The sequence below is a fragment of the Saccopteryx bilineata genome, chromosome 9 (assembly GCF_036850765.1).
Source record: "Saccopteryx bilineata isolate mSacBil1 chromosome 9, mSacBil1_pri_phased_curated, whole genome shotgun sequence".
NCBI lineage: Eukaryota > Metazoa > Chordata > Mammalia > Chiroptera > Emballonuridae > Saccopteryx > Saccopteryx bilineata.
This window is the reverse complement of record NC_089498.1, coordinates 24,135,126-24,151,151: the sequence shown is the minus strand read 5'-3', so window position 1 is coordinate 24,151,151 and position 16,026 is coordinate 24,135,126. Positions and strand designations below refer to the sequence as shown.

Sequence of the window (16,026 nt, the reverse complement as noted above, 5' to 3'; positions counted from 1 at the left end):
TGATAATCAGTGCGCTCACCAAATGGAGTCATCGGCCACGGGAGAGGCTCGACTCTGGGCTTCGGGCTAATCTGTCACCTTACAACAAACAGAGCCATTCTTTCTACCTTCGACCATGTGGGACCACAGCGTAGATGAGTCTGCCTCCTAGAACAGTCCAGCGTATTCCAGTGCAGGGTAGCTTACAACTCCCTGTGGCCTTTCCCCTAACTGCACAGGTAAGAAGAATGTGGTCATGCTTTAAAATAAAAAATATCCTTAATAGCAATTGGTGAAGTTCACTGAGTCAAACTATGATTCAACTACCAAGCACCTAAAATTAAGCTCCGCCTTACTCCCCTTCCCCCCATGTAGGAACCAGTCCTGCCACTGACTATGCTTCAGTGAGTGAAATACAGAGGAAATAGCCCAGGAAAACTTTCATAAGAATTACAGCATCTAAAAAGGATCTGGAATACTAACTGAATCCCCTCATTTTGAAAATAGGGAACTGAAAACAGCTCAAAAGTGAAATAACCTGTCCAGGTAATACTCTGATTAGTGGCAGAGCCTGGACGACCACTCTGTTCTGAATTAGCAATCACCTGGCCAGCTCGTATGGGATCAGACATGGCACTGAGTGAAAGAATTGGGGATGGACAGGCAGACAAGAAAACTGCAGAGCACTACTTACCTGTTTGGATCCCTGTCTCCTGCTCCAACTGATGGTACAGTTTGTTTGAATAGTCTGCCATCTTCTGCTCGATGCTCAAATGCCTGGCGGTGCTTACAATGCCAGCACAGAACCTCGTGGAGCCAGCAGCCAGCCTGCAGGATGAAGCCGAAGGCTATTAGGTGGACCCACACATCAGTGAATGCAGCAAGTTCAAGTTCCACACTATAGCACTGTTTTGTCATATTGAAAGGTGGAAACAACCTGCATGGCCACTAACATGACACTGATTTCAAATTGTGGAGTTCACCCTCGCAATGGGATACTACACAGCCATACAGAAAGGAATGAAAAGGTTTTATGCAACAATGTGGCACAATCTTACTGAGAAAAGCAAGGTGAGGAACAGTATTCAAGGAATGCTACCCCTTGTATAAAACAGGGAACAAATAAACGAACACCATACACACCAGTGCTTCCTGACAAATACGTGTCTGTTTATATACAGAGAGAGGATCTGAATCAATACAACCAGACCATTCCCTCGCATTGCCTAAACCAAGAGAAACAGGCTAGAGGTCGGGTTGGGACAGAGTATTCTCTGTACATTTTATTACAATTTTCTATTGACTCATGTATTGCCTTTTAAGAAACAAATATTAAATTTTTAAAAAAGTTTTTTAATGTTTATTTTATTGATTTGAGAGAGAGAGAGAGAGAGAGAGACAGAAACATCAATCTGCTCCTGTATGTGCCCTGACCAGGCACAGTAGATAAAGCGTGGGCCTGGAACGCTAAAGTTGCTGGTTTGAAATCCCAGGCTTGACTGGTCAAGGCACTTATGACAACAAGCAACTACTATGAGTTGATGCTTCTCACTCCTACCCCACCTTTCTTTCGCCTCTCTCTAAAATCAATAAATAAAATCTTTAAATGAACTATGAACTACAGTAAATAATGGGTCAATGTTGGTTCATATTATTGAGATGGTAACACTAACATTAAGATGTTAATAACAAGTCAAACTGCAGTGAGTTACATGGGAACACCCTGCTATCTTCTCAATTGTTCTGTAAATCTAAAACTTTCAAAATAAGTTACTTAAATGGGAAAAGAAAAGAAATAGAGCATGAATGTAGGCAATTTCATTTCAACCCCTAGAGGAAGTCCTTGGCGCACAGGATTTAGGCTGCGGCCTGCCTACAAGGAGGCCAAGACAGCAGATGTGCTGCAATGAATGAATACACGTCTCAGAGACATGGTTGTTGGAATCGGCCAGCTCTCTAAAACCGACAACATGTGTGTTAGCCATTGCCAAACCAAGCAAAGTACAAGATGATTTCTAGCTGTGATTCTTCTCATGTTACTTAGCAACACCGATTAGTGAGTGGTGAGACGTCACCAAAGGAGAGGGAAGGAGGGAATCCATGTCCACTTGGACCTTTACCTGCCCTGCTCCAAAAGGATGATGTCCTTCCACCCCATCTTGGACAGGTGATAGGCCACGGATGTGCCCATGATTCCGCCACCACAAATGACCACCTGCGCCTGCACAGGCAGAGCGACAGAATGCGCCTCGGCCGCTGACGCACTGCTTCTGGCCAAGCACCAGTTCTGCCATCTTAGGCTGGTTCTCTGTCTTCGGACCACCAAGAGCAACCGGTAGAACATCATGTCTGTCAGCAATGGGAGATGTGCTTTCACTCAGCTCAGGAGATCCCCAGCATTCGAACTAGACAGAAAAACCAAACACAGTTAATTCCAATAGACTGAGCGCAAAGGATTCCTGAAAAACAATGCAACAAAAAACAATCATGGTTCATTCAACCAATACGTGAGGACCGACTTAATCCCAGACATTGTGCTAGGTTCGATACAGCAGTGAACAATAATAAAGGCGTCCCTGCCTTTAGCAGCTCACATCTAAGAGAGAGGCAGTGACATGACTGTGGGGGGGGGGGGGGCAGCAATAGACAAATAAAACATGTCACAAGGAGTAACTAGCAGCATTATTAATGCCACGGTCAGGAAAGAAGATGACATTTGAAAAGACGTGACGGACGAAATGGAACCAGCTATGAGTGTTCCAGACAGAGGAAGGAGTGTGTCAAAGTCCTAACGTGCCTGACCAGGTGGATAGTGTGTCAGACTGGGATGCGGAGGACCCAGGTTCGAGATCCCGAGGTCGCCAGCTTGAGCGCAGGCTTATCTGGTTTGAGCAAAGCTCACCAGCTTGGACCCAAGGTTGCTGGCTCGAGCAAGGGGTTACTCGGTCTGCTGAAGGCCCACAGTCAAGGCACATATGAGAAAGCAATCAATGAACAACCAAGGTGTCACAACGAAAAACTGATGATTGATGCTTCTCACCTCTCTCTGTTCCTGTCTGTCCCTATCTATCCCTCTCTCTGACTCTGAAAAAAAAAAAAGCCCTGACGTGACACCAACCATGGTGAGCCCGAGCACAGAAAGGAGGCCAGCATGTCCCAGCATGAGGAGCAAGGGGGAGATGGTCTGAGAGAAAGCTGGAAAGCGGGCAGACACCATTACACACTGCCCTACATAGTGGGATTGTATTCTAGGTGCTAAGGAAAATACTAAAGGAGAAAACGAAATGACTGGATACATCTTCCAAGATCACTCTGGCTCCATGGTGGAGCCTGCATTGTGGGAAGAGAGGAAAAGCTGAGGTGGGTTAGGAAGCTATGACAGGAGTACGGGGGGGACATCATGGTGGACAAGGATGATGGCAGTGGAGTCAGAGACATGACTGGATTGTCCTGAAGTAAAAGTGCTAGAACTCAGTTGCCAACAAACTGCGTGTTAAAATGTGATGAAGGAGGCCCTGTCTGGTTGGCTCAGTGGTAGAGCGTCGGCCTGGCGTGCAGAAGTACCGGGTTCGATTCCCGGCCAGGGCACACAGGAGAAGCGCCCATCTGCTTCTCCACCCCTCCCCCTCTCCTTCCTCTCTGTCTCTCTCTTTCCCTCCTGCAGCCGAGGCTCCATTGGAGCAAAGATGGCCCGGGCACTGGGGATGGCTCCTTGGCCTCTGCCCCAGGCGCTAGAGTGGCTCTGGTCGCAACAGAGCGATGCCCCGGAGGGGCAGAGCATCACCCCCTGGTGGGCAGAGTGTTGCCCCTGGTGGGCCTGCCGGGTGGATCCTGGTCGGGCGCATGCAGGAGTCTGTCTGACTGTCTTTCCCCGTTTCCAGCTTCAGAAAAATACAAAAACAAAAACAAAAACAAAAGTGATGAAGGGCCTGACCAGGTGGTGGTGCAGTGGATAGAGCATCGGACTGGGATGCGGAAGACCCAGGTTCGAGACCCCGAGGTCCCCAGCTTGAGTGCGGGCTCATCTGGTTTGAGCAAAAGCCCACCAGCTTGAACCCAAGGTCATTGGCCCCAGCAAGGGGTTCCTTGGTTTGCTGAAGGCCCGTGGTCAAGGCACATATGAGAAAGCAATCAATGAACAACTAAGGTGTCACAACGCGCAACGAAAAACTAATGATTGATGCTTCTCATCTCTCTCTGTTCCTGTCTGTCTGTCCCTGTCTATCCCTCTCTCTGACTCACTGTCTCTGTAAAAAATAAATAAATAAATTTAAAAATTAAAAAAAAATGTGATGAAGGGAAAACTAAGGATGAAGTATCGTTTCTGAGTTAAGCAACTGAGGCCACTTACTCTAGCATGAAGGAGAGGGAAGGAACAGGGAACAAGGCTGTGAGGCTGTAGGGGATTGAGTGAGTGTGTGTGTGAGTGAGTGTGTGTGTGTATGTGGACATTCGAATGTTCAACTTTTAGATGTTAAGTAAAATATACCCATCCCGCATCCACACAGACACACTAAGCAGCGGTGGATACACGTCGGAAACCAGGAAGGGTTTGGGATCAGTAACATATCAGTACAATATTTAAAGCCCTAACACTTGGAGGAACAAGAACTCCGAGGCTCCGCATGTTTACAGATTGGGAGGAGAAAGACAAGACTAGACACAGGACTGACTGCTGGGGCAGAACAGTGTTCACATAAGACAGCGGCTACAGAGACGAGGAAGGAGCGGTTAGTTAGGTAGGAGGAAAACCAGGCTGAGGTATCACACAGCCGAGAGAGGAAGTGTTCCAAGTGGGGAACTACAGAGGGTGCTGAGAGGTGAGCCAGGTAGCCAAGTGGCCACCGGGATTTGACAGCACAGAAGCCCCAGTGTCCTCAGGAAGAATGTTCTCAGGGAAGAGAACGGGATGAAATACAGACAAGAGCAAACTGAAGATAAGCGAGATGTGGAGTACGGACTGCTCCATTACAGTTCCTCTGACAGAAGCGGAAATGTGGGGCAGAAGTAAGGGAGAATGTGGGGCGGGGCAATGTTTTCAGTGTTTTTCAAGAACCAGTCCGTGGACAGATCTGCCAGAAATGTCAGAGTGGTCCACGAAAGAGTTAACCACACTGATGTTGCATGAAGATTACAGACCCAATGCTCCTAGTCAAATTCATTTATGCTCAGGATGAGTTCTGCCTTTGGGGTCCCCAAAATAATTCTTGTATTTTCACCAGTCCTCAAGTGTAATGAGGTTGAAAACCACTGGAGTGGAGCATTTAGATGGGAGCAGTTAAGGATATTTCACTGCTGTGTATGACCCAAGAAGGGAAACCACAAACAACTATATGACAAGAAATTGGACAACCTGGAAGAATGGATGAATTCCTAGAAACACACAATCTTCCAAGGCTGAATCAGAAACAGAAAATCTGAACAGATAACTACTAACAAAATCAAAATCAGTTATCAAAAACACTCCCAACTAACAAAAAGCCTAGATGGCTCATAATTTTGCCAAACATTCAAAGAATACTGATCCTTCTAAAACAATTCCAAAAAACTGGAGAGAAGGCTTCCGAACTCATTTAACAAGGTCACCATTTGTTATCCTGATACCAAAACCACCAAAGACATTACAGAAAAAATTATAGGCCAATATCCCTGATAAATACAGACGCAAAAAACCCCAACAAAATATTAGCAAACCAAATTCAGCAACACATTAAAATGATTATATACTATGACAATCTCACTAATCATCAAGGAAATGTAAATTAAAACCACAAAGAGATTGTCACCTCACACCTGCCAGAATAGCCACCATCAATAAATCAATAAACAGCTCTGGCCAGATAGCCGAGTTGGTTGGAATGTCATTCCAGAACGCAAAGGTGGCCAGTTCAATTCCTGGTCAGGGCACATAGAAGAGCAGCTCGACATTCTGTTCCTTTCTCTTTCTCTCTCTCTGCCTCTCTCAAAATAAGTAAATAAATAAATAAATCAGCAAACAAGTGTTGGCAACAATGTGGAGAAAAGGGAACCTTTGTGCACTGTTGGTGAGACTGTAAATGGTGCAGCCACTATGCAAAACAGTATGGAGGGTCCTCAAAAAATTAAAAATAGAACTATCATATGACCCAGCAATTCCACTTCTGGGTATTTATTCAAAGAAATCCAAAATACTAATTTTAAAAGGTGTATGTACCCCTATGTTTATTGCAGCATTATTTACAACAGCCAAGATATGCAAGCAACCTAAGTGTCCATCAACAGATGAATGGGTAAAAAGCTGTGGTACACGTATACTCAGCCACAATGAAGAATGAAATCTTGTCATATGGACCTAGAGGTATTATGCTAAGTAAAATAAGTCAGACAGAAAAACAAATACCATATGATTTCACTTATATGTGAAATCTAAAAAACAAAATAAACACATTCATAGATACAGAGAACAAATTGATGGTTGCCGGATGGGAGAGAAAGGGATTAAGCAGCACATATTGCCAGTAATAAAAATAGTCATACTGCCTGGCCTGTGATGGCACAGTGAATAGAGCATCAACATGGAATGCTGAGGCCACTGGTTCAAAACCCTGGGTTTGCCCAGTCAAGGTACATACGAGAAGCAATCAATGAACTAAAGTGAAGCAACTATGAGTTGATACTTCTCTTCCCCACCACTTCTCTCCATAAAAATCAATAAATAAAATCTTTAAATATATATATCAATATGAGCACAGGGAAGATAATCAGTAATATTGTAATAACTATGTAGGGTATCAGTGGGTACCAGACTTATGGAGGTGATCACTTTTTAAGTTAAATGTCTAATTATTATGTTGTACACCTGAAATTAATATAATATTGTATATCAACAAATTTTTAATTTTTCTTTAAAGTGCCAGACTGAAAGCAGGGGGGGGGGGCGATACTGTATTTGTTAGTGGAAAAATATCAAGTCAATGAAGTAGTGAGTTAAAAAAAGAGAGAGGGAAGCCTGACCAATGGTGGCACAGTGGATAGAGTGGACCTGGGATACTGAGGTCCCAGGTGTGAAATCCTGAGGTCGCCGGCTTGAGTGTGAGATCATGAACATGATCCCATGGTCACTGGCTTGAAGCCCAAGGTCGCTGAATTAAGCAACGGGTCACTGGCTAAACTTGAGCCCCCAGCCCCAGTCAAGGCATGTATGAGAAACAATCAATGAACAATTAAAGTGACACACTACCAGTTGATGCTTCTCATCTCTCTCCCTTCCTGTCTCTCTCCCTCTTAAAAAAAAAAAAAAAAAAAAATTAATGTGAATGCTGTGAAAGAAAGAAGGGATCAACCAGTCTCCGAGCTGTTCCTCAGGACAGTACAGCACCCTGTGCACTGGGCTGATGGCCCCAAGGAAGACCGGGCGGGGACAGACGGATTAACAGAACATTTCCCACACCTGCCTCGGTTGAAGAGCCACCTAGGACACTTCTTAAAAAAACACAAAAAAAAACATTTCGCGAGCTCCCTCTCCGGCGATTCTGACCCTCCTGGTCCACAGTGCTGTATTTTTCTTGTTTTCTTTTCTTTTTTTCTTTTTCACACGGTGCTGTATTTTTCAACAAGTGTACCAGGCCATCAGGCAAGTTGAACAAACCAGTGTAAGTCCCCGCACGGGAAAAGCGTGCCTTGGGGCCCGGCCCACCCGCATCCCCGTGTGGCCGGCGTACATGCTTAGCAAATGGACTTCAAGATTCCTGAAGCAACTCCGAGTGTCATTCACGTCAGACCCGAGCGGACAAGCATTAAGACGCTGCCCCAGCCCAGGTTTCCCGGGTGACTTGACTGCAGGACTCTGCAGCAGTGGCACGAGTTAGTCAAGCACAGGTGGACCGCACGTCTCAGCGCGGGAAACCATTCCACCTGCAGAGGAAGACCCGGCTGGACCGGCCTCACCTGCGCTGCGGGGGTGCCAGCCCGCGGCGCGGGGCAGAAGCGGGGTCACCCCGAACACCCGGAGGGGGCGGCCGAGTACGGGTCCCGGGGCCGGGACAGCCTCGGCGAGCGGAGCCGAGCCGCGGGGTATGAGGCATCAGGCGGGCCTCTCTCGCGGCCGAGACCTGGCGCCAGGACGCGTCTCCCCGGGAGAACCAGGCAGAACCGACAGGAAACGAGGGACGGCGCGGACCCCCGAGGGAGACCGAAGCGGAAAGACAGGACGCCGCGGTCGGGGCGCTAAGGCCCCTGCGGCCGGGGCCGTCAGAGCGGCGCCGCAGCTGTCTCCTTACCTCACGGGCCCCACGGGTTCCGCGCTCGGCAACACCCGGCGGAAGACTGGCAGCAGCCACAACCGTCACCAGGGGTCCCGGGGCGGAAAAGTGAGGGGGAGACAGGGAATGGGAAGGGGTGGGACGGAGGGGACAAAGTGTTCCGGGGGAGCGGGGACCGCGACCTTCCGCGCTTTACGGCCCCCCAAGCAAGGGTACGCCGGCGCGTGATCTCACTCGCGCACGCGCCGTGGCGTCACCGCTGCGGCCCCGCCCCTGCACGTGGGGGCTTCTTAGGGTCTTGCTCGGTCTTTCTTTGCGCTAAGGTGAAGGCGATTTGGAGGCCTCTTTAGAACTTGATTCTAGACACCTGTTAATTTCTGCAAGTGCAACCCGGATATCCGAGATGGGCCGCAGCCCCTCTGGGGTGTGAGGAGTGTGGGGGCTCTCTCTACCCTTGAGAGCCTTTCCAGGTCCTATGAGAAATAGGCCAAAGCCCCTCTAGTCCAGGGGTTAAAAGGCTTCTGGGACTGACAGTTGCTTTGTCCCTGGCAGCCGCTAGGGTCTTCCTTGGCGAGACTCTAGCAGAGCAGATTGAAAATCCGGTCTGCTGCCCTGCTTCTGTTAGGATCTTACTCTGCATCTTTCTAGCTTGGGGAAAAGAAATCCACTTCATTATCTTAGAAGTTCCCTACCCACCCTTGCCCTCCTGCCACATCGCCCTGTTTGCCGTGTGTGTGTGTGTGTGTGTGTGTGTGTGTGTGAGAGAGAGAGAGAGAGAGAGAGAGAGTGTGTGTGTCAGAGAGAGGGACAGACAGGAAGGGACAGAGATGAGAAGCATTAATTCTTTGTTGCAGCCCCTTAGTTGTTCATTGACTGCTTTCTCATGTCCCTTGACTGGGGGGGGGGGAGCAAGCTAGTGACCCCTTGCTCAAGCCAGAGACCTTGGGCTTCAGGCCAGCGACCATGGGGTCATGTCAGTAATCTCATGCTCAAACTAAGAACTCTGCGCTCAAGCTGGTGAACCTGTGCTCAAGCCGGAGACCTTGCAGTTTCAAACCTGGGTCCTCTGCGTCCCAGTCCGATGCTCTATAGAACTAATCACTATGTAAAGGATGTGTCTGTTGACTTCCTTTCCAAATAGTTGCAAACCTTGCCCTCTCACAACAGAACCTCAATCTAATGCATGACTGTATTTGCAGCACTTCAACAGTATTTGGCACAACGTCCACTAAAACTTCCTTTGAATATCCGATAACAATATAATAGTATAGCTAACCGTGAGTGTTGGCCCACACACTCAAGTTCTCCTTTGGATTCAAGCCTTTCTCACCACACAAGCCAGTCTTGTTTTATGGATGGCCTCTTGTGGTCAGGCACACTGTTGAGTGATAGGATTCAGCAGTGCACAAGAAACTAAGAGCTTCTACCTTTACTGAGTGTCAGTCAAGTTCCAGGGACCCCTGTCACCATACCAGCCCACACCCTGCATGCTTTATATACCACACACTCGTCACTGAATGCACACAGGACAGCCCACATGAGGTCGGGCTGCTTGAGAACAGAAAGTGTGTCTTGCTAATCTGGCTTCATGAAAGTTCAAGGCATTCTGGGCTTCTGTCCTAGATAAATACTTTAATATTTAGGTAAAGGGACTTGGGGGGCAGTGTGCAGTGTGACCACACAATACAATGTACAGAAGGTGTGTTGTCAAATTATGCACCTAAAACCTGTATAATTTTGTTAACCAGTGTCACATCAATCAATCAATCAGTAAGTATTTTTTTTTAATTTTTTTAATTTATTCATTTTAGATAGGAGAGAGAGTGAGAGAGAGAGAGAAGGGGGAGGAGCAGGAAGCATCAACTCCCATATGTGCCTTGACCAGACAAGTGCAGGGTTTTGAACCGGCGACCTCAGTGTTCCAGGTCGACACTTTATCCACTGCGCCACCACAGGTCAGGCCAGTATTTTAACTAAAGGCTTAAAACTTGGGGTCATCTACCTGCCCCAAAAAGAAGAGGGTTATAGACTAGTGAATTTGAGGTATACTCTTGGGAAAGCCTTTCTTGGTGCCCAGATTTGACTCTTCCAGAAGGAAAACTTAAATTGTTTTTTGGATGAACCATCTGGCTCATGTCATTTCCCAACATTAATTTGGGAAATGAGGGTGAAAATAATATTTAACGTGTTGATTACATTCTGTTCACAACCAGTGAGTAGAGAACAGGCTGTATAGATTTCTGCCTGCTTTCTTACCTGTCACTGTTTTAGGCTTCTACTTTAAAATGCTAAGTCCTAAAACTTATTTCATTCTCAATGTTGACTTGCACGTTGTAGGCTCTCGTAACCACCCATGCACTACTTTAAGAGCATTGAGTGTGTTTATGTTTTTGGCTTTTCTTTTTCTATAAATGCCAGTTATTCCTTCTGAGATTCTAGACTTCTCAGAGTTGAGCATCCCTTGAAGAATTACATATTTCTCATGGGCCATTTTCCTTATGATACTTAGATGCAGCTATTTTTATCCTTTGTAAACCTGCCTTCTTTTTCTGTCTCTCAAGGACAGTAATTACAAGAGGTAGGAAGGATATTTTTAGCCTCTGTTTCAAAAGATCTAAGCCAGGAATTCCTTTGCACACCAAGGACTGGGACTCAAAGCACGTCTTTTCTCCACACTAGATTCTCATGCCTCACACTCCAGAATGTCACATGGTGGGTGGAGAGAGGAAGGATGAAAAAGAAAACAACTCCATTTCAGTCTGAGGGTTCCCCTTACCCTGCTCAGCCTCTCCTTCCCCAGAGCAGATGGGTGTGGGGTAGAAGCTGCCACAGCCTGCCTCAGCTCACACTTGACTCTGGTCAACTCTCGGGATGTATCAAAGCACTGTCGTAATTACTGTAAAGTGCCATACTCATTATTTGCATTTGTAAATGTGCGGTTCCGTTCAGCCCCTTTCTGTCCTTGTGTGGCAGTAGCGTGTGGTCCAGATGACATTTAGGGCGCTGAGGTAAATGGGATTTTTTTCTCAAGAGCCCTGGTGACGTTGGGCACCCAGGCGACTGAGCCTTTCTGCCCTCCATGAGCATGCTGTTAACATTGCGCATTGTGTTTCTGTCAGGCCAGATTTCAATTAACTTTTTCTTTTCATATTACAGTACTAGGCTTGTGAGTAAACAAACATTTTAATTACTTTTGCCATGTCTGTGAAATATTTTTCATCTGTAGTAACTCAGTGTATGTGTTTGCCATCACAAAAGTTAAACACTGCACGTGAAACTTGATTCCTGTGTTATCAGGTTTGAAACAGAGTGTGGAAACGGAGGTAAAGCAGACACAGGCATTCTGCTCCCCTCCACATAGTGGAGGCCTGACTGGAGCAGAAAGCCTCTGCTCCTCCTCCTGAAGTCACTATCGTGGGTTTGACATCCTGCATTAAAACAGACTTTGTACTAAAAACCTGGCACTTAATGTGTCATTCATGTACCTGTAAGCCCATGTTTACGTGGGAAACGGTGTGTGTTCATTCCTGATCATATCTGTGGGGAGATTTCAGAACATTACCTAAGAGAGGCAGCCAGTGTTCTCACTACACCAACTTCCATCCACAAATCATGGTGTATTTATGCATTAAAACACCTGCTAGGGACTCAGTACTGTGCTGGATGCTGTAGGACTACTTCACAGAGTCTGTATAAGACAGAGCAATACTGCAACTAGCTACTGGGCCAGGCACGATGCCAAGTGCCCTAACTGCATTACCTAATTGAAACTTCACTAAAACTGTGTAATAGAGATGAGAGTATTCCTGATTCAACTGTGAGGGAAAGGAGGTTTAGGGAAGCGCATCCTCAAGTTGCAGATAATAAAAACCAGGATTCACATCCAAGTTTTGAACACATGAAATAGTGAACTATTCAAGTAAATGCTAAGTAATGTGGTAGCGATTCTAATGCACTAGAATCACCTGGGGAAATTTAACCAAGATCCTAATGAATGAATTGAAATTAACAAGCCTAAAGGCCAAGTCAGTACTGTACTTCTAAAGAATTCTCCAGGAAATTTTCTTATATCTAGAAACCACTGAATGCCAATTATTTAGTATCTAGAGAAGAAATGCTAGTCATTTAAAGATATGTGGATGAGGGAAGCCTTAAGCTGGTTCTTAAAGAGTGTGCTTTACACAAGACAAGGGTTTCTCTTATACAGTATCCTGTTTAATCTTCATGACAATCTAAGTTTTTAGTAGACGATTGAGACTCTCAGATGTAACATGACTTTTTCGAGATTACACAACTATCCTGACCTGTGTGGCACACTAGATAAAGCATCTCCCTGGAAGGCTGAGGTCTTTCGGTTCGAATCCCTGGGCTTGCCTGGTCAAGGCACATACAGGAAGCAACTACTAGGAGTAGATGCTTCCTGTTTCTTCCCATCTTTCTCATTGTCTTCCCTTCTCTCTCCAAAAATCAATAAATAAAATCTAAAAGAGAGAGAGAGAGTGATCGCACAGCTAGTGAGAAGATCTGGAAATAGAACCAAAGTTGTATATGTGAATCCAATGATCTTTGCAGTTTACTATAGAACAGATGGCCAGGGGGGCATTTGAGGCTGAAGTGACCCAATGACTGGAAATAGACAGAAAAGCGCAAACAATGTAAGGAGCTTTACTGGCTGTGGTAGATTGGATATTGTTTTCAGTTCTTCATTCTATCTGCCATGTGACCTTGTAGTGCATGAAAGGGCTATAGTATATTTTTGTCCCACTAATATCAGTTGGCTTCAGCCATCCATGACTTTTTTTTAAAGGATTTTATTTATTGATTTTTGAGAGAGAGATAGGGAGGGGAGAGAGAGAGAGAGAGGGAAAGGTGGTTGGGAAGGAGGACCAGGAAGCGTCAACTTGTAGTTGTTACTTCTAATATGTGCCTTGACCAGGCAAGTCTAGGGCAGGGGTCCCCAAACTTTTTACACAGGGTGCCAGTTCACTGTCCCTCAGACCATTGGAGGGCCGCCACATATAGTGCCCCTCTCACTGACCACCAATGAAAGAGGTGCCCCTTCTGGAAGTGTGGCGGGGGGGAGGGGAGGCTGATGCAGCCCACAGGCTGTAGTTTGGGGACGACTGGTCTAGGGTTTTGAACCGTCAGCCTCAGCGTTCAAGGTCAACACTTGACCCACTGCACCACCAGAGGTCAGGGGTTTTTTTTCTTTTTTTTTTTTAAGAGAGAGGGAGGCCCTGGCCGGTTGGCTCAGTGGTAGAGCGTCGGCCTGGCGTGCAGAAGTCCCGGGTTCGATTCCCGGCCAGGGCACACAGGAGAAGCGCCCATCTGCTTCTCCACCCCTCCCCCTCTCCTTCCTCTCGGTCTCTCTCTTCCCCTCCTGCAGCGAGGCTCCATTGGAGCAAAGATGGCCCGGGCGCTGGAGATGGCTCCTTGGCATCTGCCCCAGGCGCTAGAGTGGCTCTGGTTGCAACAGAGCGACTCCCGGAGGGGCAAAGCATCTCCCCTGGTGAGCAGAGCATCGCTGCCCCTGGTGGGCGTGCCAGGTGGATCCCCATCGGGCACATGCGGGAGTCTGTCTGATTGTCTCTCCCCGTTTCCGGCTTTGGAAAAATACAAAAAAAAAAAAAAAAAAGAGAGAGGGAGGGAGGGAGGGGGGAGTGGGAGGAGCAGGAAGCATCAACTCGTAGTAGTTGCTTCTGGTATGTGTCTTGACCAGGCAAGCCTGAGGCTTCAAACTTGCTACCTCAGCTTTCTAGGTCAATGCTCCAGCTACTGTGCCACCACAGGTCAGGCCCATATGACTTTTTTAAAGTTGAGCATAAGGTATAGTGTGCAAATATGGAGCTACACCTTAAGAAGTGTTGTGCATTTTTGTGAGCCCTTGTGGACTCTTGCCATTTACCATAAAAAGAACAGGGCATCATACTTAGGACACTGTATCATGGAGGATGAGAGATGCATGAAACAGACCTGAAATCTGCCTGAAGCCAAGCCCGCTGACCCACACACTGAAATGAAGCTACCCAGCCAAACCACAGTCACTGCAGGCTCATAAGCATGAAACTAAATGCTTGTAAGGCACCGTGATTTTGTTTATTGTTTTTGTTTTTGTGGGGTTTGTTTTTTTTGGGGGGGGTTGTGACAGAGACAGAGAGAGAGACAGAGAGACAGAGAGACAGAGAGGAACAGACAGACTGGAAGGGAGAGAGATGAGAAGTATCAATTCTTTGTTGCGGCACCTTAGTTTCTCAATGATTGCTTTCTCATATGTGCCTTGGGCTACAGCAGACCAAGTGACCCCTTGCTCAAGCCAGCATTGGGTTCAAGCTGGTGAGCTTTGCTCAAACCAGATGAGCCCGTGCTCAAACTGGCGACCTCAGGGTTTTGAACCTGGGTCCTCAGCATCCCAGTCAGATGCTCTATCCACTGCACCACCACCTGGTCAGGCAAGGCACTATGTTTTTGGTTGATTTGTTATGCAGCCTTTTTGTACCTCAAATGACAAGTCTTTGAATAGTGTTGTTATATAGGAATTAGGAAACCAAGGCCTATATCCCTTAAAGAATTCTTCACTTACTGAAAACTTTAAAGTCAATGGTCCTTATTCTGCTTATCAACTAATATTTGAGCAACTACACGTGGGAGTTCCACAGGCTAACACATCAAGAACAATCTCATTTTCCAAATCTGCTCCTCTATTATTTCCACTTGATGAATGACCAAGAATGCTGGGAGTTGCCTGGTCACCCCATTCGCTTCTCCCTGTACCCCCAGTTGCCCCGCCCGACAGAATTGGTCTCCTCCATTTGTCTTGTCTCTTCTGACCTCTGTTTCCCCACTATTATTGTTGGAGTTCAGAGTTAGCTTCCCTTGCTTTGATGATAATCTCTTAAATAATCTTCCTGATGCTCAGATCACCCTGAGGTTATTTTTCTAAAATACATCAGATAATTTACTGGTGTAGCACCCTCACGTGACCCCTTATTGGGGAGACAGTGTTCAGATAGTGTCTGCCTTGGGCTGTCACAGTGGGACAGGCAGGGGTTCTCCAGGTTGATCGTGACCCACGCTGTGCACGGTGCTGGAACCAGAATCCTGGGACATTCTCCCCCTATGTAGTTATATCTTGTCACACAGACTTTGCTCACTCAGAGGCCCTTCCTGCAGCTGTGGTGCTGTGCGTGTGCAACAGTTCTGAATTTAGAATCAAATGACCGCCCAGCACCCCTCTAGTCAGCCTGGAAGGCCCCTCCAGAATTCCAAAACTCAGGCCAAGATCACCACCATCTCCTCAGTGAGGCTTTCTCTTCCCCAAGATGGTTGGCCTCCCTGTGGTATCCCCACTATACCCTTTCCAGGCATGTCGTTTTTATTCCCTACCGTTCTGTAAATCCCTCCAATGAGGACTTGTCTTCTTTAAAACCCCAACACTTAGCTTTGCGCAGTGGCAGTATCATAGCCAATTAGGTTTATCTGAGGCGCGATTATTGCTAATTGAAAAAAAAAAGAAAAAAACCCCCAACACTTAGCGTTGGACACGGCATTTAATAGGTGATAAAATGAACTGGGAAAAGTGAAGAGCAAAAGCTCTGTTTGCCCATCTGCGAAATAGGACTAATGCTGCCGTGATCATGTGTGTGATTCATTTCCTGCCTTTGTCCATATTAATTGACCAGTAGGTGGCGCTGTAGCACATGAATTTAGGATTCTTGGGTTCTAGGGCCCCTCATAGGGAGTACACTATGTCAGGATTAATTAGAAACCTAGGTCAGACTAATAAAATCTCCCCTGACAGGGTGATAAC

At 46.7% G+C, this 16,026-nt stretch overlaps 1 protein-coding gene and 1 pseudogene across 2 annotated transcripts in view; one reads left to right on the top strand and one right to left on the bottom strand.

Annotated features, from left to right (window-relative positions):
- PDPR (pyruvate dehydrogenase phosphatase regulatory subunit) overlaps positions 1-8,430 on the bottom strand; it is a 35,296-nt gene extending 26,866 nt beyond the window's left edge. The window contains exons 1-3 of one of the 2 annotated variants that reach the window (XM_066243880.1): positions 8,238-8,430; positions 2,100-2,384; positions 674-807 (exon numbers count right to left, since the gene is read on the bottom strand). In XM_066243880.1, coding sequence (XP_066099977.1) covers positions 674-807; positions 2,100-2,326 — 361 coding nt within the window. In that variant the 5' untranslated portion in view covers positions 2,327-2,384; positions 8,238-8,430. The remainder of the gene's footprint in view (positions 1-673; positions 808-2,099; positions 2,385-8,237) is intronic. The other variant, XM_066243881.1, reaches the window with a different exon arrangement.
- A 7,225-nt stretch (positions 8,431-15,655) lies between these two features.
- LOC136313730 (U4 spliceosomal RNA) lies at positions 15,656-15,784 on the top strand (annotated as a pseudogene).
- Positions 15,785-16,026: the final 242 nt, after the last annotated feature.